General features: G+C 42.0%; 1 protein-coding gene across 2 annotated transcripts; it reads left to right on the top strand.

Moving 5' to 3' along the window:
- Positions 1–90: 90 nt before the first annotated feature.
- rbm27 (RNA binding motif protein 27) lies at positions 91–25572 on the top strand. 2 transcript variants are annotated; one of them, XM_061234474.1, is made up of 21 exons: positions 91–255; positions 1543–1661; positions 1804–1934; positions 3120–3199; positions 3602–3795; positions 7578–7859; positions 9228–9461; positions 13343–13480; positions 13708–13845; positions 14097–14238; positions 14358–14511; positions 14844–15053; positions 15841–15891; positions 17231–17344; positions 17449–17523; positions 18072–18239; positions 19391–19495; positions 20147–20341; positions 20661–20744; positions 21057–21167; positions 23284–25572. In XM_061234474.1, exons 1-21 carry the CDS (start codon positions 197–199, stop codon positions 23371–23373), a joined length of 2874 nt encoding a protein of 957 aa, XP_061090458.1. In that variant the 5' UTR covers positions 91–196; the 3' UTR covers positions 23374–25572. The 2 variants fall into 2 exon arrangements, with proteins under 2 accessions (XP_061090458.1, XP_061090457.1); XM_061234473.1 differs by having other exon boundaries at positions 15841–15963; positions 17222–17344.
- Positions 25573–27774: the final 2202 nt, after the last annotated feature.

Raw genomic sequence — 27774 nt, 5'->3', positions numbered from 1 at the left:
TTTCCTGACAGCGGATTGGCTTATTGGTACGTTGCTCCGTTTATTGGTCAGTTTACGTAAACTACGTATAGTAGTTTGTCTGAACTGTAGCCGGAGTAGGCCGAAGCTGTGTCTGGGTATTGCACTGACGATGAAACTGGGATTATTCAAACATATTCATTATTTATAGTCAGTATTAGCGGACACTTCGGAAAAGATGATTATTGAGAATGTGGAAGCTCTGAAATCGTGGCTGGCTAAACTCCTGGAGCCAATGTGAGTGATAAATCAAAATGTCATTTTAATTGTATGCAGTGACTAGCTAACCTTAGCTAGCTAACTGTTGGCTAACTGTGCAGTTTAGGGGGAATAGTCGTGCTACTAGCTTGCTAGCTAGTTAGCTGAATCGTGTTGGATAAGTTCTTGGTGATGTTACTTGTTAGTTAACGTTAGTTAGCTTGGGGCCAATGTTACACTACGTGGCAAATTCAGCTTTTATATGACGAAGTTCGCTAGGTTGTTTCCTATCGAATAGCTTTGCATTCAATTCTGGTTTGCTAGTTGTGTTGTTAGCTGGGAGCTAGCTAGGCTATCTTCTGATCTAGTTGAAATGGCACTGACGTTAGCTTGCTGCTAACAAGCTAGTAACAAGTGATCTGACGCAGCATTGGTTTGCTGGTGCAGGTTCTCTAGGCCAGAAGTGAGTGTCAGGACCAGGACAGTTGAGTGGGAGGTGCCACTAACGTTAGACTAGCTGGCTAATGTATAGTCTGCGCTATGTTTTAATGTGACTTTGGCTATAAAATTATCTTTATCGTTAATTATTATTTGTAATCCACTTTACAGTATATTTAAAGCTAACACTGCCAAGCTAGTCTCTCTTCTCCAGATTAGGCCATTCAGCACATCCTCATATCTAACGTGGCTAATAAGCTTTTAAACTTAGCTAGCTATAACGTTAGCTATTATGCTAGCGAGCCACATGAACAAGTTTTGTTGCATCTCTCCCTTTCTTTCATTCATTAATGACTATATAGCAATCTCAGTTACACTCTCTCTCTCTGTTGATTTGGACCAGAATAGTACAACAAATCGGGATGCATTTAGTTTGCTTTCTAAACCACTCTTCCTTGAGTTCGAGTTGGGTTAATACATTTACTGGTGAACGCAGATCATATGCTTTTATCTTGCCTACCCACACACCATTGTTAGTCATAATTACATGGTGATATTTTCAAAGTCAAATGCTTCTGGAAAAGTTTCTGTATGAAGTTTAGGTTGTGGTGTCTAGGAGTTGGTGTCGAGCAGGTTTGGGGTAAATTGAAATTTAGTTCATGAATAGAAAAGGGGCCATTCAGTTTTTTTTTCTTCAGTTGAATGAATTAAAATTAATTGACCGAATATAGTGAATATATATAAAATAAAAATGTCAATTAAAATGGCTAGAACATGAATATTTTGAAAACCCTGTTTATGTTTCTGCACTGTTTGACAGCTTATCTAGAGGTTGTACACAAATGTTCAGTTTGAAACCAGCATTGCTTATTTTCCTCTGTTTTCTAGATGTGATGCAGACCCTTCAGCTTTGGCCAACTATGTAGTGGCCTTAGTTAAGAAAGACAAACCTGAGAAAGATCTCAGGGCTCTCTGTGCAGATCAACTAGATGTCTTCTTACAAAAAGGTACATGAATTTACATCCTACAGTACATATAATTATATACCGCTGCATCTTTCCATATTTATATCTTTCATTATTGAATCCTTGCTAACATTGTCTGATAGAAGATTTGTGTGTAACCGAGTGGATGTTTCTTCTCTTTCAGAGACAACTGGTTTTGTAGATAAACTCTTTGAATGTTTGACCACAAAAAACTACTTGGGGAATCCAGAGCCAATAAAAGAAATTAAAGTTGAGCCCAAGCTTGCAGTGCTAAAACAGGAAGACAGAGAAGAGGTACATCTTTGTGCTGCAGTGCTGTCTGTGCCATGCTAAACCAATGCCTGTGCAAAAGTTCTACTACAAATGAAATGTCTGCAAGGCAGTGTTAAACTGTAGTTTTTACATGGTTCACCAGTAATGCTGAATGAAAGCAAATAAAAGCAGTTTTCGAGAAAGTAAAACCATTCGGTTGCTTGTCCAGCCAGATTAAGGGATATTTCATAATTTTATTTTGTTCAAATAAATCCAAATGTGCTCCTAATGTTTGGCGCTGCTAAGCTAGCACCGAAGTGGATTTGTTTGTGAGAAAAGGGTACCAAGATTCTTGAGACACACATTCCCAAGAAGGAAATCATGCTTTTAAAAACAATATTATTCTTATTTTTTGGAATAGTTACTTGCTATATTAATGCAAGTAACTATTACAATAAATTTTTGATGTATTTTTACTTCACATTCAAAGTTGCAAACATTGAGGTTATGAATGATTCCCGTTCTCAGTTCCTTGGCTCTACTGTATTTGCGCAAGATTAATTTTCTAAATGAAATCTAATGCCTATCTGATGAAGCCACATACTAAATAAGAAGTTAAAGATAAGCTGAAATCGAAATTCAGTTATGCAGACACATCTTAAAGTTTATATTGCATAAACTTTATGAAGTTGTAATACTTTCACACTGAAGCTTTTTTCCATCCACTTCTTGGAAAACGATTTGATTTTAGATTTTACGTCATCGCGTAGTGGGCATGTATGTTGATCAAATGTTTGTACATTTTCTTTTTTCCTCCAGTTAGTGTCCGTTCACACAGTGGAGCACATTCTTACCCCCAGAGCCATTGGTTACAGCTCTGCTTCCCCCCTCCTCATTTCATGTCAATCAAATAAAACTCCTCGCCCTTCAAAAGATTCCCCCCAAAGATTTGTTTCACTCGCTTATACGTCATATTGTGAAAGATAGTGCTGATTCGTAACTTCTGTTTCAGCTTGTTTTTAAGCTTTATTGCACATTTTTATATTTGTTTCATTCTCTTCATGTCATAGGTAAGGTGTCATTTTGCCATATTCAGGCAGGGAGCACATTTCATTGGGGCAACTTTCCAACTGGGCAAATGTGAAAACCTTAGTGTTGAACTGTTTGATGTTCAGCTTCCCTTGCTGTTGAGTGATATCGTGCCCCATCTGCCTTTTGTCACTTCAGCCTGGGAATGCTGAGGAAGAACGGGATGGCAGAAGAAGGAGGAGCCCTTTGAGAAACCGATCTGACATAAACGAATCCAGGCAAGTAAAGGTTGCTCTGCCATTGCTGACATGCAGTTGGCCTGGCAGTCTGAATAAAATGGTCCTGCAATGAATGACGGTGAAAAGATTTACTTCATGTGGTTGTGGCCTTTAGATTTTTGCCGAGGTATCGTGCATTTTCCAACCTTGTTTGAAGAAAAAAAAAGTTAATTATCTATAAATTGCTTTTCATTCATATGTATTTTAATCTTAGCATAATTTTTCCTCCAAAAAATGTATGTCAGTGTAGGCTGTTAAAATTATTACGTATAGTAGTTCATCTTGAGAACTTTCTGGAGTTACAGATTATAAGTGAGAATCTTTCCAAAGTGAAGAACGTAGACTAAAAACGGTGCGTCTAAGCCGCGGTGGACATAATGTGTTTGCTGCGCTGCTCCACAGGGCTCGCGACGATCGGAGGAGAGATGACCGCAAGAGACGTGACGGCGACCGCTACGCGAAGGGCGACTCCTACAGGGAGCGCTACGACCGCCGAGCGGGAAACAACCGCGGCCGGAGCTACAGCCGCAGCAGGAGCCGCAGCCGCAGCGGGAGCCGCGGCAAGAGTGGGGACAAGGACCACGCCCGAGGGAAAGGTGAGGGGCGGGGCAGGGTGTGTAGGGCAAGAGCGGGGACAAGGAGCACGCCCGAGGGAAAGGTGAGGGGCGGGGCAGGGTGTGTAGGGCAAGAGCGGGGACAAGGAGCACGCCCGAGGGAAAGGTGAGGGGCGGGGCAGGGTGTGTAGGGCAAGAGCGGGGACAAGGAGCACGCCCGAGGGAAAGGTGAGGGGCGGGGCAGGGTGTGTAGGGCAAGAGCGGGGACAAGGAGCACGCCCGAGGGAAAGGTGAGGGGCAGGGTGTGTAGGGCAAGAGTGGGGACAAGGAGCACACCCAAGGGAAAGGTGAGAGGCAGGGCAGGGTGTGTAGGGCAAGAGTGGGGACAAGGAGCACACCCAAGGGAAAGGTGAGAGGCAGGGCAGGGTGTGTAGGGTAAGAGCGGGGACAAGGAGCACGCCCGAGGGAAAGGTGAGGGGCAGGGTGTGTAGGGCAAGAGTGGGGACAAGGAGCACACCCAAGGGAAAGGTGAGATGCAGGGCAGGGTGTGTAGGGCAAGAGTGGGGACAAGGAGCACGCCCGAGGGAAAGGTGAGAGGCAGGGCAGGGTGTGTAGGGCAAGAGTGGGGACAAGGAGCACACCCAAGGGAAAGGTGAGGGGCAGGGTGTGTAGGGCAAGAGTGGGGACAAGGAGCACACCCGAGGGAAAGGTGAGGGGCAGGGTGTGTAGGGCAAGAGCGGGGACAAGGAGCACGCCCGAGGGAAAGGTGAGGGGCAGAGTGTGTAGGGCAAGAGTGGGGACAAGGAGCACACCCAAGGGAAAGGTGAGAGGCAGGGCAGGGTGTGTAGGGCAAGAGTGGGGACAAGGAGCACACCCACGGGAAAGGTGAGGGGCAGGGTGTGTAGGGCAAGAGTGGGGACAAGGAGCACACCCAAGGGAAAGGTGAGAGGCAAGGCAGGGTGTGTAGGGCAAGAGCGGGGACAAGGACCACGCCCGAGGGAAAGGTGAGAGGCATGGCAGGGTGTGTAGGGCAAGAGCGGGGACAAGGAGCACACCCAAGGGAAAGGTGAGAGGCAGGGCAGGGTGTGTAGGGCAAGAGCGGGGACAAGGAGCACGCCCGAGGGAAAGGTGAGGGGCAGGGTGTGTAGGGCAAGAGTGGGGACAAGGAGCACACCCAAGGGAAAGGTGAGAGGCAGGGCAGGGTGTGTAGGGCAAGAGTGGGGACAAGGAGCACACCCAAGGGAAAGGTGAGGGGCAGGGTGTGTAGGGCAAGAGTGGGGACAAGGAGCACACCCAAGGGAAAGGTGAGAGGCAGGGCAGGGTGTGTAGGGCAAGAATGGGGACAAGGAGCACGCCCGAGGGAAAGGTGAGAGACAGGGCAGGGTGTGTAGGGCAAGAGTGGGGACAAGGAGCACGCCCGAGGGAAAGGTGAGGGGCAGGGTGTGTAGGGCAAGAGTGGGGACAAGGAGCACACCCAAGGGAAAGGTGAGAGGCAGGGCAGGGTGTGTAGGGCAAGAGTGGGGACAAGGAGCACACCCAAGGGAAAAGTGAGAGGCAGGGCAGGGTGTGTAGGGCAAGAGTGGGGACAAGGAGCACGCCCGAGGGAAAGGTGAGGGGCAGGCGGGCAGGCTGGCAGGGGCTGTGTAGGGCAAGGGTTCCCAAACATGAGACCCCAAATGAATGTTCACAAACTTCCAACATCTCACCCACACATGTCTTGTGCCTAACAACACTCTTTAGCCACGACTATACTGGAAATATACCACAACCTCTCCTGATGCTTTTTTATAGTTGGGTTGTTGCAATGTTAAACATGTAGTGGCCTGCATTCACATACTTTCAAGAGACAGAAATTACATTTTATATTTTTTAAAGATATTCAGACGACCCCATCCTGAAATAGAGCAACTCGACTTGGGCTCCCGACCCACAGTTTGGGAACCCTTGGTGTAGGGGGAGGGGCTGTGTGGGCCAGTGTCGGTGGGTGTCGAGTCACACAGGGGTGGGACAGTTGTCCAGAAAGGACATTGTGTGGCTGATGGAAAATGGTGGGAACATTACATTACATTACATTACATCAGAGGCGTTTGGTGGACACTCTTATCCAGATCAACATTCAACAAAGTGCTTTCCCATAACCAAACCAGGGACAAATGTGCTGAAAGACCAGTGAGGGAAGTACAGTTCAAAGTTCTAGGAATGACCAGAAAAATAAGAACTTGCGTGTTGATTAATCTGATGAGACAAACAGTTGTATTTGAAGCAGGTGAATGTGGCAGAGAGAATGTATGGTAGGGAGCACAAGCACTTCTGAGGAGACAATTTAATGAGACATTATCACAGACGCCTAAGAGGAATGATACACTGTGTCATCGTCCTTCATATCTGTCCTATTGGAACAGGTATATGTATTTAATAAAACCTTTTCCTACGGCGTGTTTGCTGCCGGGGAGAGAAAGCCACTACATTGCAGGTACTCACTCCCTCGCTCAGGGGCGCTGTATCATAGGCTGCTATAACCTGCGTGACACTGCTCACAAGTGCCATTACAGATTCAGCATGTTCATGGGGAGGGTCAGGGAATTCCAATGCAATATAATGACAAAAAACGTTTACGTATTCGCGAGTGATATACCCATGTAGTGTCTGTGCTTTTATTCTGGGTCTTGTCACAATCGATGATGTAGAAAAAGAAAATATATATATATTATTGAACTTATTATTTCAAGCCAAAAATGTCCATTGGGAGTACATATACCTTATATGTTTTTATTTTTATTTTGTTATGCAGTGGAGACTAATGCATCGAAATGACAATAAAAGCAGAGTTGTGTTTAGAAACCACACATACATTTTGCTAAATTTCATATCTGTTTGCTCACCAGTAGTAGTAACCCTACCAGTTGAAAACTTAGAAATAGCAGTGAGAACAAGCGCCACTGGAGTTCTTCACAAACATGCCAATAAGAAAAAAGTTATTAGGAAAGACACTTCAAGCTGTATTTTATTCTATTAATGAAGTGAAAGTAAAACCACTCTTTCTGCAGATGGAGATTTCTATTTTCATGTGCTGGATGTAATTAGAGGACGACATGAATGTGACAGAAATTCTACGCTTCAAATAGTTTCAGTCTTACTGTTCGATTGGAATTAGTTTGCTACATAATTCACCATATGCACAAGCCAGTGCTTTTCTGTTATCTGATTTAAGCCAGTGTGCTGTGCGTCACAACGTATTTGTGCTCGTTTAATGGGACATTATGCTCTTTTTCAGAAACTCTATGCCGGCTAGATGCTCAGTTAAGGCAATTTGAAACCTGAAAGCAGTGCGTTAAGAATGTGTGCTATATAAGAATGTATGCTGAGCTAGTGCAGGTCAATAAATTGATTACTTTGATTAGCATGAAGTGGTACATTTGGCCATTCCAAGATGGTTAGGGTGAACTGAACTGAAAATGTTTTCTTAAACTGAAAACGAGGTACTTAAAAGAGTAATGGCTTTTAGCTATCTTAGTTTTGAATTTGCCTTTTTAACTATCAGAGTTCTATGGTACTTTTCCTTTATACTCCTAGCTTTTGTGTTACCTTGCCTTTGGTTGTCCATCCCCTGCCAGGTTTAGGAACACAGAGCCAGCGGTGGGGGCTGAACTCTCAGGAGTCTGTGTGGAACTATCATGGGCTGCAATGCATTTGTAATTTGAAAGCTTGCAGAGGCCTTAAAACCCATGTGTCTGTGTCTGTGTCTGTGTCTGTGTCTGTGTCTGTGTCTGTGTCTGTGTCTGTGTCTGTGTCTGTGTCTGTCTCTGTGTCTTTCCATGATACAGAGCACCGGTCAAAGTTTGAGCAGGAGAGAAAGGAGCAGGAGGGGTATATTCCCACGGCCGTGCCCGCCTGCAGCTCCCTACTCCCTCTGCCTCCTCCTCCTCCCCCCCACCACCAGCTCTCCTCCGGGGCCCCGGTCCTCCCCAGCTCCGTTACCGTGGTAGTGCCAGCTCACCTGCCCGACGGCACCAGTGAGAGCTGGTCCAATTACTTCTCCAATCACAGCGAGGGCAAACAGTTCAACAAAAGCGGCTCTCTGAAACGTCGCTGCCGTGACTACGACGGTAAGATCGCCGGCGCCCGCCTTCTCTCTCTCCCCGCGTCTTCAGAAGCGTCTTTCAGTCTCTGCGAGCCTTTTCGTGCCTGGCGGACGTGACTGGGCTTTCTTCGCTGCAGCTCAGTCGTTTATTTAATGAAGGCCCTCTACACGCTTTCATAACTCCTCTGCTCTGATCTTATGTGGCTGCCACACATGTCTCTGTTATCTTGGCGGCATGGTGAGAATTCTACCTTTTTTTTAAATTTATATATATATATTATTTTTATATATTTTTTTATTATTTAAATATAATAATATTGCATAGTAATGTAGTATCTCTTGGATGTGTTCATTTTAGTGCCATAACTGTTCTTTGGTGATTTCATGCTCTTTTTGTGAGTGACACTGCCTTTGTGAAACAAAATTAATTTAATTCGGGAGAAAAAGGTTTTAGGACGTGGACTTGTTGAGTACAATGATTATTTGAGGAGTTTTACCTGGTTTTGGAGAGACTGACCGTACAATGCTGTCAGATTTACTATATAATGTGGCATAATATCCATAGAGTGCTGCACTTGGTCTGTTTGCTGGAGTTGACATAGGTAACACAAATAGCACCTCTTAGCCCACTGTGGAGATGCGCTAATGATCTGAGTGTCCCTCAGGATGCCTTAAAGCTTAGAGGGAAAGCTCCCAAAGTGTGGTCGATATATTTATCATCTCATTTACTCTCAGGTACAGTATTTAGACATTTACCAAATCATTTACGCTGAGCTGCATATTTAGAAAATGTCTCACTCATTTACAGTTGGGTAACGCATTTAATCCGTGGTCCGTTTCTTGTGTGCTGTAATGTATAGTATTATCTCATTTTACTCCCTTGATATAGATACATAATTATGGTCTCATTTATATTAAGGAACGAAATTGGATCTTTAGTTTAGTTATCTATAGTTTAATTTGGCCTAAGATACAGTATCATGCACTCTAAGTTGCAGTATTAATACATTTTGAAACTCATTTGCTCTGAGGTACAGTATTTTTGCCCTGTTGCTTTTTATGACCTAAAACATGAATCTGCTGAATTAGCAGTGTGCGTGCAGCAATGTGAAATGATTGAGGCACTTGTCTATTACTGAAACAAAATTCCAAGAATTTTCAGAATTTTTTTTTCTTTTTTTTCCAGCCAATAATGGTTGTTTTATTTTCCTTTTGTGGAGAAAGATCCTTGCACAAAGGATTAATTATGGCCATTAATCATGGCCGTAATGTTAATCACTTGACACTTTTATAACGATTTTGTTCATGGCAGAGATCGTGATTTTTTGATTGCCTATTGCAAAGGTGTCCTTATCCAAGTTGGTGCTCATGGTGGATTTTACCGTCTTCGCAGAAAAAGGCTTCTGTGTCCGTGGAGACCTGTGTCCCTTTGATCACGGCAATGATCCCCTGATAGTGGACGACGTCACCTTGCCGACCATGATTCCCTTTCCACCCCCGCCCGGCATGCCACCCCCCCCTCGGATGCCCATGCCCCCGATGACGGAGCCGCCTCCCAACATCAGAATGCCCATGCCCCCCCACGGACAGCCCCCCCCGCTGCCCGGAATCTTCCCCCTGCCACCTGGTGAGTCTCTGAGACGCTCGTCCTCTCAAACACATTTAAACTGCTTTAAAATGAGCAGAGCTCTGCTGGTCACTTGAAGCGAGAATGTGGAGGAAGTAGGGTGGTCGCCTCCGCTCCCCTTTCATTACATTACGTTTATTTAGCAGGCGCTTTTATCCCAACGCGAAGTACAAAAAAGTGCTCATCAAGGTCATTCAAACAAACTACAGAACGGGTCGGATAGCCGACAATTTGCGAAGAATCAGTTGTACAGCCGTGAATATTATTTCCAGTACACATGGCAAATAGGCCAAGTCAGTATGGAATTAGGACAGTACTAACAGTACCAAGAGAAATTAAAATACATTATAAAATCTGCAACAGTCCTAGATTAGTCTGCAAAGCACCCTCTCCAAAGAACCGTGGCATAGGTACGAGATTGTTCTCCTGTACCGTTGCATCACAATGTTCAGTGGTCCTGTGCAGTGTTAGGAGTGTAGTAGTTTATTCATAACACCTTCCCCAGATTGTCCTGTGAGTCATTGGGGACTGTAGAATGCGTGAAGATAACCCATACTCCTTTGCAGTTTGTCTGCTTGGACAAACACTTGTTTCAAGGGAGTAACCTAGATTTGGGAAGGACAGCTAGCTACTTTTTGGCCTGCACATGATTAAGCACTCTGCGTGGAGTTGTATATAGAACAGACTCAAGAAATATGTGAAACACTCATCCCATTCCCGCGTCATCGTGGAAGTGAGTGCCAACAGGGATATCATGGGGCAAAACTGCTCATGTATTGCAGGGTATGTAACATTAATAAATTACTCTATGGGTATTGTCATTGGCGGCTGCTGAGCTGAAAATTGGTCTTGACCAAGCGGTAAAAACCAGGCTTCTTTTTTGAAGCTTGTTTGTTAAAACAAAAAAATAAAAAATAAATAATAAAAATGAATAAATAAATAGTTATGTTATTAGCACAGTACACCAATGCTTTCTGGATGAATCAGAGACTGATTACTCTCACTCTCTCACATGCTTAGTGGAGGAGCCTCATTAGATTCCCTACTGTCCAGACTCTGGCTCCAAATTTTACAACATTGCGGCACCGGTTAACTTGACTTCCCTGGCTTAAATGCTTTTCACGAGCCCATGGATAGTCACTGGGTGACGTAACAGACACTTGGTCCATATTTTTCTACAGTCTATGCTATTGACCTGTTTTCAATCGTTTTCATTGATCATTCATTTTAAAATACTGTGATTTATTCGCAAATTACTCCGTACCACCAGTCATATCTGGTTCTCCTCCATTAGGCTGTTAGATGTTGGGATGGGTATCAAGAACCGGTATTTAATTGGTACCGGTTCCTGGTTGATCAGACCCAAAATATCAATGACGTCCAAGACAAACAGTGCTATCAATATTTCCACCACATAATTAATTCATTACGTCATTCATTCACTGTACTCTTTTCAGCTATATTAGAATGAATTAAAGAAAATGTGATTGTAAAAAATACATTTCTATTTAAAAAGAAAAATTGCTGGTGGCCTACAATATGTTTGTAGATGACCCTAATGATAATGTTCTATTATACTATTAAGGCCATTACATATCAGGGACGTGAGAAATTAGCAATACGTAAATGCGTACAAATCGTTGGGAATATTTTGTCTGATACTGTTCACAACTGATGCAATGTGAAAACATAAAAAGTTGGTGTTCCATGTCATGGTTAAGCAGTTATCCATAATATTAGAATGGCACACAATCTCTTGTTAAAATAAATACTGGGCCATCTAAGTATTTGGATCGTGACACATTTTTTGTTGTCTTCGCTCTGTTCTTCAGCAAAAAAAACTGTTGAAATGTACCAATCACAATATATACATAGTCCCACCCCCCAATTCTAGGTGGCCCAAAGTAATTGGACAAATGAACTTAACTGAAATAAAGTAATCATATTCAATATTTTCTTTCAAATCCTTTATCATCTGATATGATATAAGATGATATCTTCCATGGTGATGCCCTGCCAGGCCTGTACTACAGCCCTCTTCAGCTCGTGCATGTTTTGGGGACTGTTTGCCTTCGGTCTGGTCTTTAGCAAGTGAACACAAGTGAAGCAGCACCTGTGGCAGCCATAACTGCCCAAACTATAACACCCCCACCACCATGTTTCTGAGATGATGGGTGTGCTTTCGTTCTTGGGCAGTTCCATTTATCCTCCACACGTTGCTCTTTCCATCACTTTCGTACAGGGTCATCTTTGTTTCATCTGTCCATAACACTTTCTTCAAGAACTTATGGACTGCACTTTAAGTTGATTGTATACAGTTAGATGATGTCTAAAAAGTTCTAACTATACAACTACCACTGATGGTATGTGAACTGTTTTCTTCATTATGCTATATCAGTGATTGGGTACAACAAGAATAAGCTTTTTTTCGGGACCTCAGACTTCTCATTTGCAACGCATGTACAGGCTTTGATAACTTAAACATTTCCTATTCCTATGTTCCTATTCTTCTCTCCTTCTCTGCTCCATGGTAGCTGTCCCTGGCCAGCCCCAAATACGTGTCTCCTCCATCTGTTACTGCCTACAAATGAAACGTACAGCAGCTATCGCTGGTCCAAAATTACTAGGGCAAATATTAAACAACCATATTTTTCCAGCAGCGACACATCGATTTCGCAAGGATATGAACGCGGTGTAACGCAGTGTTGCGTATATGTGCACACACAACTGATTATTCATGCGTTAGCTGATTCATGCTAGCATCGTGTTCGTGTGTACCGTAAAGCCAGTCATGAGCTCGGTACGCATGAGCTGGGTGAGCGAACACAATCAATAGCTTCACACAACGCTCCCTGAAACTGCCGAAGGTGCGTGTTACAAATTAACAAAATACATCGGTGTAGTTAACGGAGTGGTGCATCATTTTTTTTAGCCGCCTTTGTGATTAAAACTGATTTTCATGAATTTTATTTATTGTTTAATCTCCCGAACGTGATGTGGATAAAAAAACTTGTGCGCTTACCTGCCAATAAATTGAGATCATTGCAACGTTTGTTAATCAAGTAAAATGAATGAAAACGGTTTTAGAGCAATGATAAATTCAAAGAGAAGTTCTCTACCCTGTTGTCAGCTCGACAGACGCCACTGTAAATTATATACTCGTAAAATAATTTAGTAATGTTATGTACCCTGCTGCACATAAGCAGTTTTGCCCCATGGTATCCCTGCTGGCGTTCACTTCGAAATAAAGTAATTTCTCTGTATGGATCTATGACATTTAGCTTTACTTGATTTGTTCGTGCATGTTGCATGATGTATCTAACACTCAACAGCATACTGAAAGCCTTGTTAGTGGTATTTAGAAGGGGCATTCTGTCAAAAATCATTCACATTCTGACCCCTCCATTTTAGATATCTGTGAATGTTAACCTATATGAGAATGTTCCTTGATTAAACAGAATCAATAACCATTTGGGTGACCCTCAAATTTGACCCACATTGGACTCCCCACTCTGCCTAAAGACACTGATATGCTCTTCGAAAATAATCATAACGTGTTTCAGTCATTATAAAATGAAAGAAATTCATGGAAGATGGAGAGAGCTAGCAGCCATTCAAGCTATTACACTTTAAACAAGCATTTCACCAGTTGCTGAAATGGTTGAATGATACACACACTGCTTATTTTTATATGATTCATATTTTTTAATCGAATACAGCAATAATCAAAATGTATTTTCGGTGTTCAGTGGGACCAGAGTCTCTTGAGAAATGTGTTATCCTACTGAGCAACAGTAGCTAAGGAGTGTGGGAGATTGGAGCGCCTTTCAATTGAAATGTTCAGAAACCTGTAGTTGGACTTGATGTTGTATCTTCCATAGGACCTCCATTAATACCAACAAGTGCAATAGATACTGGTGAGCACTCTGGGACAAGTTTGATCTCTACTCTTGCACCGCCAGGAGTTGGACCTCCTCCTCCTCCTATACCAACACATCCTCCGTATACACTGTCAGAATGTAAGCATGTGTACTCTTTTACTTGATCGAGAGGATGTATGTGCTTTCTGTCAGTGGCAAATCTGTCTTTACTTTGTGTTTGTGTTGCTGGATAAAGGCTTTTGGGCAAATGTGTCTTGTGAAAACTTGTGAGAAGAAACATTAGCTGTGTTTAGCTTTGAATTTTCATTGTGTGCTGCTGGTAGCGTTGTTCGCAGTACAAATGGCGGTTTGTGGCCTCTCGACAGATAACTACGAGCAGGAGGCCTACAACCCTGAGGCTCCCGGCATCACACAGTACAGGCACTTCATCCCCCGCATCCAGACGCAGAGACCCAACCTCATCGGCCTCACGTCTGGAGACATGGACACGCAGAACTCCAGAGGTACCAGTCTCAAGCAAAAGGACAGGGTGCATGAGGAAGCATGGATACATACGCACGCACGCCCATGTATACACATTCATTTCCTCTGTTTTAGTCCAATTTCAAATATATGCTGGCTTAATTGCTCCTTGTTGTCATTCCCGATCTGAATTGCCATGCTGTTGCTCATGGCTAATGTTACTGTTCATTACCATTTGTGTTGAAATAATGTTTCTGAGTGGGTCATTTTATTTTATTTATTTATGTTGCAGCGGCCAACATCGTGATTCAGACGGAGCCGTCCGTGTCGGTAGCATCCAACAGCAGCTTGAGGTACAGCAGTGACCAGGACAGCAGGAAGAGGCCTTTGGGGGCCACTGAAGGCCCCCCGCCCAAGAAGCCCTGGATGGACAAGTAAGATAAGCCAGCCACTGGCTAACCCTATTGTGTATCAGACGTCCATCATGCAACTGTTTCAGAATCTTCAAAAACTCAAAATGGTGCTCACCTCTACAATTATGTTCTCTCATTAGGCCAAACTTCAATAATCAACACAAGCCTGGCTTTCAGAAGAAGAATCACTATGCCAACACCAAACTTGAAGTTCGCAAAATCCCCCGTGATCTGAACAATATCACAAAATTAAATGAGCACTTCAGCAAATTTGGGACTATTGTGAACATTCAGGTAAGTATTCTTTAAATATTACGCAGTCCTGTTTCAGTCAGTTTCTGGCACGTCATGACTGTGCAGCATGTCTATTTGCCTCTCCAACCTGTTCTGTAGTTTGTTCTAATGACCTTGATATGCACCTTTTTGCATGTCACTTTGGATAAGTGTCTGCTTAATAAAATGCAATGCACAGTACTGAACTTTTATCCACTGGAAAACTTCAGTTATTGTATAGCTTAATAACAATTTTTCTTGGTATGGTAAGGGTTGTACTGTACATCTGGATGGGACCCAGGGCTTGAATAAGCATCCCAGTATGAATAAGCATCCAATCATCCGTGGTGCAGGTTGTGTTTGGCGGTGACCCGGAAGCAGCGCTGATCCAGTACACTGCGAACGATGAGGCCCGACGGGCCATTTCCAGCACAGAGGCAGTGCTGAACAACCGCTTCATCAGGGTGTACTGGCACCGGGAGAACAATGAGCAGCACCAGCCCCTGGGCCAGGGACAGAGCCAGAACGCTCCCCTTGGGCCTCAGCATGCTGGAGCCCACAAGGTAGGTGTCTCTGTCTGTGTGTATGTCTGTCTGTCTGAGTGTGTGTCTCTCTCTCTCTCTCTCTCTCTCTCTCTCTCTCTCTCTCTCTCTCTCTCTCTCTCTCTCTCTCTCTCTCTCTCTCTCTCTCTCTCTCTCTCTCTCTCTCTCTCTCTCTCTCTCTCTCTCTCTCTCTCTCTCTCTCTCTCTCTCTCTCTCTCTCTCTCTCTCTCTCTGAGAGTGTCTGTATGTTGAAGTGCATTCTGTTTGTTTTTGTATCTTTAATGAGTTGCTCACTCCACTGCCTTCTGATGCCTTTGTGCCATGAGTATGGAAACATTCTCAATACTCCTCTGTGGAATGAGCCTGCCATTAACAAGGGGAATATTAATGAGTTCAGCCATTTCAGTGAATTCCAGCTGAAACACAGTGACCAATTCTATTTTGGGATACTGGTAAATCTAATGGCTTGGAGCATATTTTCATAAGAGCTTCACACAATGCTTTTATTAAACCGGTTCTTATCCTCACTGTCATGATGTTATCTGACATCCAAGTTGTCCTCGCCTCTTCATGCAGTGACTCCTCTGAGAGATCGAAGGCAGGCCTTGCGCATTTTTCCACGGCAACAACTGCACAGCATAGCCGGTGGATTAAAGACTGAAAAGGAGCCAACCCTCGCTAATAAGACTTGCGTTGGGAGTGCCCTGCTGTTTTCCGGACTCTGCTTAGGGGTCTATGTTGAACTCGGTTGGATGGAAATGGCTGGTATGTCGTCTCACTCCCCGGTCGGTCTCTCTGTGGTTTAAAGGTTATCAACAGGCCACATAGTCCTGGCTCCTACGTGCTGAACAAGATGACTCCGAAGCATCGCCTGGGAGGCGTGCCTCTGAGTAAAGTGGACCCGCTGCACCCTGCCCCAGACACCTCTCAGGTAACGATGTGTCCTCAGCAGCAAAACGTGCAGCAATGGAAAGATGCTTTTAGTTCAGGGGTGCGCCACTCCGGTCTGCGTGCAGGTTTTCATTTTATCCAATTACCATAGTTTGTTTTCTGACAATTCTATACACTTTACTGGTTCACTCCTTTACTGGAGCACTGAAAACATCTTTAGGATGCACTTGGAGTCTGTGTCTGTAGCTGGTGCTTATACAGATGAAGATATTATTGAGCACCCCTATTTTAGTTGCTTCCTTTTGTTTTACATTTTAAGACCTAATATTCCATATTTACTCCAGCCAGGGCATCACCAGGTCCCTTGTCATCATTCACTCTTTTAGCACAAATTCTCTGCACTTCAGAACGGTTTCATTTCAGCTCAGTTCTCTGTTGAAAGGGGAATTATCACCAGAAGATATTGTGTGCATTGTGTGTGTCTATATACAGTGCTGTCTGTATGTAATTTGACAATTGGTACAATTTATGTTCTTTGGGGTATGTAGTCCAGCAAATCCGAAGTGAAACAATTCATGGGATGTTAAATTGCAGACTGTCCCCTTTAATTTGAGGATATTTACATGAATATCGTGGGATATGTGTAGGAATTGCATCCCTTTTCGTACATAGCGCGCCCCCCCCCCCTTTTTTTTAGGGGACCAAAAGTAATTAGACGGTTGGCTCCTTAGCTGCTTCTGAATAGTGAATAGTCAAGTGTATGTAATGTAATATTCAATTGTTTCCTTTGTGCAGGCATGATAAAGCTTTCAGTATCTAATCTTGATTCTAGGCTTTTTATTGCCTTTAGTCTGCTATTGGTGTTTGTCAACATTAGGCCCAGAGTTGTGCCAATGATAGTCAAGCAAGCCATTATAAATAAAGAAAATAAAAAATCTATTTAAAATCCAATGTGCTGGACTACAGAGCCAAAAGAACAGAAATTGTACCAAATGTCCGCATGCATACAGACTGCACTGTATGCAATACATCTTCACATATGATCAGTTATCAATATTATGGTGTCATCAACTGGGCTTTCTGACACAGAGGCAGGAAATGATGCATGTCCTTTTTGTTGATACACATGTCATGAAGCACTGGAAATGCCAGATGTAATAGGACCATGATTTTTAATTATTTTAGGGTTCAGGCTTCCAAGATTTGAGTCAGAAAAGACAGAAATGTGATGATTGACGGTTTTGGTTCTGTGCGCAAGTAATCAGAAGTGATGTTCATGGTTTTCTTTGTCATTTCAGGCGATGACTACCTCTACAAGCCTCCAAAAGGGAGCCTACTGTTCAGTGATGAAGATGAACTCCAAGACAATGGGGAAAGCAGCAAAGGCTTTGGAAGCTCATGAGGCACTGAAGAAGAAGCAGGTAAGTTTTAGTCCCCTGCCTCCCCTTGTCACTAGACTGTTTCCCCCTTCATAGATGTATGAACTGTGCACCTCACTTTTGTATATGTTGTGCTTTGATTTCAGGAGACACTAAAATTACAACAAGACATGAGGAAGAAAAAGCAGGAAATGGTGGAGAAGCATTTAGAATGCCAGAAGGTTGGTGCTACCATTGCTAAGGAGACACGGAGACTTCATGCATCCTTTGCAGATGTCTGTTGGGACTCTAGGCCCCGGTACTGTTGTGCTAAGTGGCTGGGGGTTTAATGAAATCAGTCACAGAGGAGGTGTCATTTCAGAGGAGGTGACACCGAGAGAGTATGTCTTGAAAAATAATATGTCTGTCCTGTACTTGCTCAGCTTACACGCTAAGTTTCCACAGTCCTTGAAAATCCTTTCAAAAGTTTTCACCCTAGAAAAGTGATTGAAAGTCTTAACTGTCCTACTTTTTTTTAAAAATTGTGCTAATTTTGTGAACTCTCGCTGCTCAGTAATGTTGAGCCCACTGACGTTGGTCCTTGATTAACCAGTATTTTCTGCTAAGAGAAATTAGAGTTTGTTGTTTTTCTGCAATTGAATCTTCACTAATTCAATTTCATACAAATTTAATTTAATTAATTACTGCAACTCTAGCAAATATGTGTTTTTTTTGTTAAAATATGAGTGAAAAGTTTTGGAAATGTAAATGTGACCTCATTTCTCCTCAGGCGTTGATAAGCAAATTGGAGAAGAACAAGAAGATGAAACCAGAAGAGAGGGCAATGATCATGACCACGCTGAAAGAGCTCTCTCAAAAGATCTATCAGATGAAGGATGAAATCAAGCCACCAACCAACTCTGCAGCCAAGTCTGTTCAGCCCAAGACCAAGATAGATGTGAGTCTGTCCACCGTACCTCGTATTGTCTGCGTCTGTCTGTCTCTACATTAAAGGCAGAGCTGTAAAACAGACACACTGGACTCTGGACTATACAGCAATGTTTGGCGTGTCAATCAAGAGGCTAATCGCCTTCAGAATTATTGGTACCCTTTATGAAAATTCTACCTTTTATTTTAACACAATTTTTCAAACCCAAATTTTTATTGGGTAGTAAAAAATCTTGATGTATGCTTGATGAAAACGATCGGATTGCTTTTAGCAAGGATTGCATCTCTTCTTGCTTTGAGTTGAGCTTTATTTAACCTACCACATCATCTCCTATCATTGCAGTGTCCTTACGCAGCCCCATGTACTGGCATAGCGTGTGGCCCAGTCCATGGGGATTTCATCCCAACCATGGCATATTCTCAGTTGTTGTCTGTTCTCTAGCTGTTGTGTTGTCTGCTTCCTATCAGTCTACATTAAGCAAACAAGTAAATATATATTAAAGGAGGGTCAAAGAATGTCATGAAATTAAAAATGGTCCAGACTAGCATGTCCTCAGAAATGCATCAGCAATGCTGTTCACTCTGTTTCAATGGAGTGCAGCACTTGCACAGTTTGTCCAGACAAACTGCAGACAGGAGGACAGTAAGTTGTGCATTTCCACTGGTCTCTTGGGTACAGTCTACACTAGTGTGACCAGGATAAGACTGTAGACATTTGGGTGCATCATCAAGGTCCATGGGTATGTAATCTGAGGGCCACTTCTATTGTGAGCTGTTTTCAATGTGTACCCTGTCAATTAAATGGTGTAAGCCCTGGTGTAGCCATGATAAGATCCAAGCTGTTGGGCCCTTGAGCAAGGCCCTTAACCCTACATCAGTGGTCACCAACCCTGTTCCTGGAGATCTACCGTCCTATAGGTTTTCATTCCTTAAAAAAGCACACCTTCAGATCTCATTGAACTGCTAATTAGTAGAATCAGGTATGCCAAATTAGGGTTGAAGTGAAAACCTTCAGGGTGGTAGATCTCCAGGAACAGGGTTGGTGACCCCTGCATAGTCTAATCAACTTTGGATAAAAGTGTCAGCTTAATAACTGTAATGTAATGATGTGAATAAATTGATTAGGTAACTATAGTTTTATTGAAAATGTTGCATATGCAGGCGCAGAAGGAACTGCTGGATGCCGAGTTGGATTTTCACAAGAAGCTGAGCTCTGGTGAAGACACCACCGACCTGAAGAGGCGACTTAGTCAGCTACAGATGGAGGTGAGTCAGCCCCCTTCCTTTCAGTTACTTCTGAAGGACAGGGCTTCTTCATACAATTGTCTGAATGTAACTGAACCAGACTGTGAGCTTCATACTTTGTAACCAGTGTTACATTAATTTGTCCAGCTTTCAGTTTGCTGAACTGTGGTGTAGACTTTTTTATTTTTTTAAATTTTTTTTATGGAGAAGGTAAGAAAAAGGTAACTCAAGTCCTGAGGTATTTAGGGCAAAGTAGCAAGATCTTTTCCATAGGGTTACATATTATAGAATGTGGCTTTAAATGAGAACTGGTTTTGTTACACCGGCTGGGTCATTTTGTGTCACTGGTGTGCTTAAATTAGCTAGCATGAAATATGGATTCCTCTTCCCTCCTTAACATTATCAGCCACACTAAACAGAAGGCACTTTACAAGCCCTGAGGACACACAAAGTCGTCTTTAAAAGAAGTCCATTAAAGCTCGAGTTGATGGGAGTTTGACCAGGAATATGTGGCCTTCTGTCAACCATCCAATGAGTGAAAAAAAAAGGGCTTCTTCGTTTGGGCGGAGTGACCTTTTGATGCCCCAAGTAATTTCAACCTTATAGACAGAAGGGCAGCAGGTCATAAGATTGGTGGCTGCTGTTCTGATGCACGAGCCTGTCTCCAAACAGGCTGCTCGACTGGGGCTAATTCCGCCCGCAGTACGGGGCAAGCCGGCCCCAGTACGGGGCCGGGGCCGGGGCCGGGGCAGGAGCCTGAGGGGTCGGGGTGGAGGCAGTCACATGGTCGTGGACCACAGGCCACGAGCGCTCGCCATCCTCGGGGTGAGCAAAGAAGAGAAGGACGAACTGATGCCCCACTTTGTGGTAAGTGTCCAGACACGCTGCCACAAAAAAGAGATTAACCTCTTGGGGCCGGATGCAACCTGCTCGTTACATCTCCCTTACAGTGTTGTGTTTGATCATATGACAGTTTTTCAAGACGCATGACTGTTGAAATGCATTGTGGTTCCTAGGCCTTTCTATGAGCGCCTTAGTCCATAATGGGTTATTGACCCATTATTTAATAAATAAAAAAATTTAAAAAAACAATGGATAGGTCAAGTGAGCGCTTCTTTTTGGTTTTTAAACGGTCTGGGCAGAATTTTCTTGTTTTCTTCATGGCTGCATTGTGTTTCTGTCACAGAAATTTGGGGAGATTGAGGAACTGCGTGACCATGATGCTACTAGCGTTGTCATGACGTTCAAGACGAGGAGTGATGCTGAGAATGTAAGTCCGCTGCACTCGGGAGAGGGGTCGAGTTTCATCTTCATGTTTTACCTGGGAGGAAGCACAATACACCATGCTGTTATCTCAGCTTTGCAAACAACATTTCCTGGATGAAAGCTTAACCTCATGCTAATGCTGGTAAATGTTAATATAAAAGATAATTGATAGGAGAGGGTGTCGGAAGTTATTAAAGCAAACTTTAATGTGAATTAAGGGATATTCATGCATTTGACTAGATTTTGTTGACTAGTGAATCCCTGATCAAGAAAAAAAAGTTGGATTCTTTCAAATAAACAGTTAATGTTCTTTCAGGCTGCAAACCAAGGTGCAAAATTCAAAGGTCGCACTCTCCAAATGTCCTGGTACAAACCCAAGACTCCATCTGTATCTACTGAACCGGAGGAGGAAGAATCGAAGGAAGAGGTGAGGAAAATTGGAATTTTATAATAGTGTCTATAGGAAAAGGGTTTGATTGTGCAAACATGCTTTGTCACATAGAAGTATACAAAAACTTAACTTTAGAATCAGAATGGGAAATATTTGGACTTATGTAAAACTTCAGCAAACTGGTAGTATTTGATTTTTTATTTTTGCTTCTTAGAAATTATCTAAAAAAACAAAAACACAAAAAAAAACCAAGCTTATTCTGAACAGTAATCTGGGGCAAAGTGTCAATTGTATTGATCAGTGTTTTACCCAGCTGTTTGCTGTGCTTGGCTTGTGTATCGCCAGCTGTGAACTTTAGTTAGCAAAATTGTGCCAAGACCATATAGGAACTTCTTTAGCTTGCAATATTGGACTACAGACACTACATAGACACTTTGCATCAGAATACTGGTGTGCTTTGGTGGAAACGTATGCTGCGGACACAGTTGGTGAGTTCTGGCAATTAATCAATTAAGTTTTGCATTTCTGAGGTCTGTTGGTGTTCACAAGTAACTGCCCATTGCATGCGGAAAGAGATGTTGAGCTTTTCAAATGATACTTTTCGGTGCAATGATTACCAGAAAATGAGCCATAGAGGTCCATTATGTCACTGCGAGCTACATCTAAAATCGTCAAACTATGTTTTCCTGAGATGACAAATTATCTGAATGATAGATGGTACTCTGGGTAAGTAGAAACATACTTTAATTTTATAGATTTGCACAACCTGTTTTAGAAGAAAACAGAAAAACTAAAATATTTAAATGGTTTTTCAATCATGTAATTTCGCCCTGAGATAGACTGGCGACCTGTCCAGGGTGTATTCCTGCCTTTCGCCCAATGTATGCTGGGATAGGCTCCAGCCCCCCTGCGACCCTGATCAGGATAAGCGGGTTCAGATAATGGATGGATGGATGGATCATGTAATTTCATAGGAAGTATTTAAGCAATAACACAGGCAGTGACATATATATAAATTGTATCACAGCTAAGGGGTGTTGTTTGGCCCAACACGCAAGGAGTGAGTTTTTATATTTTTATATATATATATATATATATATATAACCAAACATAATGATATAGATACACATATGTAGACACAATCCAATGAAAACTTTTTTATTAACAGTTTCATTTCAAGAATAAAGGAAGTAGTTCCCACATGCTTGTAAATAGTGCGAGGTGGTTGCTATACAATGTTAGTAAACTTGCAAGCAAGTTACCGTGGGTGAGCAAACAAGAGTATGCCTTTTTGATGTTTATTTGTACCAGCAGTGAGAAACTGCCCAACATTAGTGGGATCACATTGCGTTGCTCATTTCATTATTTGGAGAAGCGCTGCTCTGCTTTCTTTGGTCCACAAAGATTCCACGTTCCGGCCACAAATCTCTCTCGCAAATCAAGACTTGCATCAGATAGTTTCTGAATCACGTGGAAGCGGAGGCTGTGTGTAGCTCTGCCTCCCTGTTTGGTTGCAAATTCTGGGAAACATTGTTGCAAGGTGATTGATGGGCATCGTCTTGCATCTAACGGATTTTCATTTTGACTCGAGCGGTTGCTTCAAATAGAACAGTAAACGAGCATGAGAAGCAAGCAGCCTCTGCCCTTATGCATTATGAAACTGCTGAATTATTACTTTAAGAAAAGAACATGTTCGTCAACTTGACCAACAATGCAAGCAACTCCACAGTGAAAAGATTAGGTCTATGTTTAGCTTGCTTCATTTTCTTTTTTTCCCGTTCATTTTATTTAGCACATACCTATTTTTAATATGATATGCATGTCTTTATTTGTGTTGATAGCAGATTACCCATAAAACGGTCATTGTTTTATCACATAAAAGATGGATTTTCTGGCCTGATGGCATGGTTAAAAACACAAATGACCAACCCTGACCGACCATTGAACATTAACAGAAGATAAGTTTTACAAAATCTGGTCCACCAAGTGGAATATTTGCATGTTGAGAACTGTAGTTCAGTATGGAAATGTCACCAGTGCTTAACCACTTTTACAATGGTGTTGAAGTAGGATTAATATTCTAATGTACTAAATCTACAAATTCCATCTTCAACCTTAACCTGATCACACCGGAACTGTTGTACATCCACAGGAGTCGGAGAGCTCCCTATTGCTTCCAGAGGAAGAGGAGGAAGATGATGATGAAGAGGATGAGGATGAGAGCCGTTCATGGAGAAGATGAAAGGACTGTAAAAGTTTATCCTTTTTTGTGAAAAGGACTGTTGATTTTTTTAAGTACAAATTTACCTGTATTTAATAAGGTGTTCAGAGTTTTTTGACTTTTTGAAAACTTCTAAATCACAGAAGATTCTGCTGTCTCATACTGTACTGGTTAGTATGAGGTCTCCAGCTTCATGTGAGCTTAACAATTCTGTCATCTCTCTGTTTTGTTTTCAGAGATATAAAAGTTAACCTTTTTCATGATTTACAAATACTGAAATGAGTCCCAGAAATTGCTGAACTGGTTTCAGTTCCAGAACTATACTTTGTGAGAAGCTTGTGAATCCATTTTATAAAAAAAATTAGCCTTTTTACTTTAAAATCCAATACAGCATTTTGAGGTGTTTTTAGTTTTCATCAATATTTGTAGTACATTTTATGCCGGTTCTTCTCACTGCTTTCTTTTTAAAAGAAATATGAGTGTCATTTAACACAGTAGACATTTGAAAACTATGCTATTGGCCACCAAAAAAGTAATATTCTGCAGTATTTTATACATACTGTGTTCTCCTTTAGCCATTTTCTCCTTTTTATGTGTAAGTGGAACAACAGTAGGTTGGGTTATGTCCCTTTTTACAGTGCATTCGACTCTGTTAGAGGGAGTGTGAACTCCAGCTGTCTGGTGGGTGACATCAGAGCCATTCTTAGCCAATCACAGGATTGTATTGAATGCTATATCTAGATTCAGGCATGACGGCTCTCTGGCTGGGCAAGATTAGTTTTTTCTGTGGAGAAAACATGAAATCTGAGAACATTTACACATCGGAAATTGCCCTTACCATGACTAAATTAAATTTACACCTATTTCTTCCTGTATTGAGTTACATTTCATTAAGACACAGTGCCACTTTATGTAAATATTGACATCCAAATTGAAAGGTTTTGCCAGTATTTCTTAAAAAAAAAAAAAAAAAAAAAGGAAAAAAAAAAGATATCCAGGTGTCAATTATATATATATATGTATACACAAAGATATATGTATCTTTTCCCCTAAATATAATTCTAGCTTGTGTCATCTTTGACTAGAAATACCTGGTCTTTGGTGATTTGACAATAGATCATTTAGAAGAGGTCAGCTGCCTGGCATGCCACACATCCCTGCTGAAGAGAGCGCGTTATTTGCAGGGGACATGTTAATTGCATCTGCAATATGCAGAGTCATGTAGGAATATATGTTGTGTATTTTTTGTATATGATTTTGCCTTCTTGTCAGTTAAATTACCAGCAGACAGTTGCATTTTTATCATTTTTTTTGTGTGTATTTTTCTGTACAGACCTTTGCAATAACATTAAGGACAGTGTAGATAGGTTTTATTTTTAGAATAAATCAATATTGGATTACTGTGGCAGCAGAAGGAAAAGTCCCTTTCACATAATTTGGTTTTGGGAGCGAGCACAGGTCCGGCCATGCACACACATTCACTTTTTACAACAGGCGAAACCATCAGCTTCTCTACATATACTGGAGCAGTGTCTACAAGTCTCTCCCTCCAAGTATAGCAGATCGTACGCTCTCAAAAAACTTGCAGGACGTCCATTTCGGCTCATAGCGTTTAATCAAATAGGCATCCTTTAATCATTTCTTAAAATAATTTACCTCAATTTAAAAAAGTTATGTTGCTTGAAGAATTGGCTTGTGAAGGTGTAAATTTGAAACCTTCATTTATTTTGACAGTACAGTTTTTTTTCTTTAAAATGTATGTGCACTATGGTAAATTTTTAAAAATGCAGGATCACGGGTGTGTTGAGCTGATCCAGTTATACATCTTAAATTTGCTCTTTTCTCTGTGTGCCCCGACAATACACGCAATGATTATGTGGAAGGGAATTTTCCCCTTTGTACAACAGGCTGTGCATATGAGTTTTACATGGTGGTGATGTGTAATTGGATTTGTTACTTACTGTTTATATATGGGGATTTGTGGATGTATTTTTGATTTCTTGTTTATATCAATTTCTAACACACTAGCATGTTGGCTTTTACCAATAAAGATTAAGGAATGGCGGCAACAAGAACATACAAAAAAAAGGAAATGTATGTATATGTGCATGTATGCATATATACCCATACATTTCAGAAAACAAGTAATCATTGATTATCAGAAAAAAATACATAAATTGGGTGGAAAAGAAAAGAATCCATTCCGAAACTTGTCACCTACATCTCTGTCTGGCGTGATTTCTGTCTCCATTTAATCTGTCAAACTTAACGGTCTTATATTTTAGAATTTCAGTTCTAAGACTTAAAACTGGATGCGTTTCAAAAATGTTATTGAAAATCACCCTGCTACATCATGTTACAGGGTAATCAGGTGAAAGGTGAAATTTTTATGTCAAAAGCAGCCAAGAACCTTCTTTAAATATTGCATTTTCATTTGAATAGGAAAACATAACCTGCAGCAGTTTCATACTTAATGCTTAGAGCTGTAAACTACTGAATTTTGTTTCACTCATGAAATGGAAGTTGATTTACCAACATCTTGCTCGCAAGCTCAAACGTTCCCCATGTGACTGTGTGCACTATTAAATATATTTGACATTGCCTTTACAGTAAAGGTTGATGACACTCAGAAATAATGAGGAGGGCTCTGCCCTGCCATAATTATCTCCTTTGGAAATCCCAAAATTACAGAGCATTGTGTCAATTCCAATTGGTTCAATGGCTTATTCAGATATCTATAAATTATGCATTCGTTCTACTATGGGAATTCATGTGAGAAGCACTCCAAGTTAATTTGCTTTAATGCAGTGCTATTTGGTCCCCTGCGGAAGGAGGCATGTCAGCGAACGCCTTCGTCCTCTCGTCACTCTGTGTGACTTCCTGATGCCATGTGTTCACAGTGGAATTCCAAATGCGACCAGAACGAGTGCCGAAACCCTAATTAGCTGGCCGCTTGGTGACGAGACGTAATGCATCGTGAGAAGAGACGAAGCCTGTCATGTTTCTCTGTAAACAAATCAATTAAACATGCCATGTGCAATTATGAACTTTCTTGCATCAAGATGACAAGCTTGAAGATCCTACAATAACCTTTGAAAGATTGATGGCGGTTTCTGAAGAAAGATTTTGTGGAGTAAGGAAATAGTTCTCTACTGGCACTTGATTTTGTAACATCCTGAAGGTGGCACAAGTGGTTCAGGGAAGGGTGACTCTTGTGGTCTTCGGAGAGCGACTTGGGCACCATGCCTTCTGCATGCCCAAATTTTCCACCGAGATCGTCCTCACAGACTCTTTAATTGCAGCTGTAGCACCAAACCTGTCCCCTTGCCTGACAGTGCCACCCATTTGTGTTCCTGGCATCTCTACATCTTTGCTTGGACTTAATTAATTAGGATTGGACATTTATGTACTATAATTAATCTGCTTATATGTACATATTGATTGATTGAGTTCCAGGCCGGCATGGATGGTGCTGTGGTAGTACCACTGCCGCCAGTCCTGGGTTTGAATCCCGGTCAGGCGGGGCCTCTCTGTGTGGAGTTTGCATGTTCTCCCTTTGTTCACGTGGGTTTCCTCCCGGTACTCCTGTTTCCTCCCACTGTCCAAAGACATGCAGGTTAGGCTGATTGGAGAGTCTAAATTGCCCGTGGGTATGAGTGTGTGAGTGAATGGTGTGTGTGCCCTGCGATGGACTGGTGACCTGTCTTTCGCCCAATGTATGCTGGGATAGGCTCCCTGTGACCCTGTTCAGGATAAGCGGGTTAAGATAATGAATAGATGGATGGATGGATGATTGAGTTCCTCAGAAATCATTCTGATTGTCAATCTGCAATCCATCCCCACCAGTTCTCTATATCATTATGTTTTCTCTGAACAACACCTGAACCTCTTTCCCATGTCTACATGCTTTATGAATTGAGCTGCTGCCACGTGATTGGTTGATTAGATGCCTGCTTTAACAACTTGGTGTACAGGTCTATTTAATCAAGTGGTCATCAAGTGTATATTTAAATGTCAAGCAAAAGTTTTAAAGGTTTTCTGTTTATCTTCAAAATGCAATGATTAGGCAATGCAAATTTTTGTATTCTCTTTTATGGTATATTTTATGTTTTTAATTACTAGAAAATGTGTTTAGGTAGTGATTTGGCTTAGCTCTAAAATCAGCTTAGATAAGAACATAACTAAAATGATGCCTCAATGGAAGTTCTAACTGTGAAGAATGTAATGGCCTTGTTGCAAGAGATTGAAATTCTGCAAATATTATTGCATGATCCTATAAGTTTATGACAGCATGGGATTCATCAAATGTAATGCTTCATTTCTAATGTTTTGAGTAACATATCAAAGTGGCATGTGAGCACACAATGCTCTAAGATAAGCAAATTAGTGACATACCTTCATATGGCTTGGTAACTTCAGACC

The sequence above is a fragment of the Conger conger genome, chromosome 3, assembly GCF_963514075.1.
Source record: "Conger conger chromosome 3, fConCon1.1, whole genome shotgun sequence".
Lineage (NCBI taxonomy): Eukaryota > Metazoa > Chordata > Actinopteri > Anguilliformes > Congridae > Conger > Conger conger.
The sequence above is the reverse complement of the archived record's forward strand: the minus strand, read 5'-3'. Positions and strand labels throughout refer to the sequence as shown.

What these genes read in the sequence shown, in the direction of transcription:
- rbm27 (XM_061234473.1), top strand. Translation starts at nt 197, where the DNA reads ATGATTATTGAGAATGTGGAAGCTCTGAAATCGTGGCTGGCTAAACTC. An exon ending in AGATGTCTTCTTACAAAAAG is followed by an intron (nt 1,662 to 1,803) that starts GTACATGAATTT and finishes CTTCTCTTTCAG; the next exon opens with AGACAACTGGTTTTGTAGAT. An exon ending in AGCATTTAGAATGCCAGAAG is followed by an intron (nt 17,524 to 18,071) that starts GTTGGTGCTACC and finishes ATTTCTCCTCAG; the next exon opens with GCGTTGATAAGCAAATTGGA.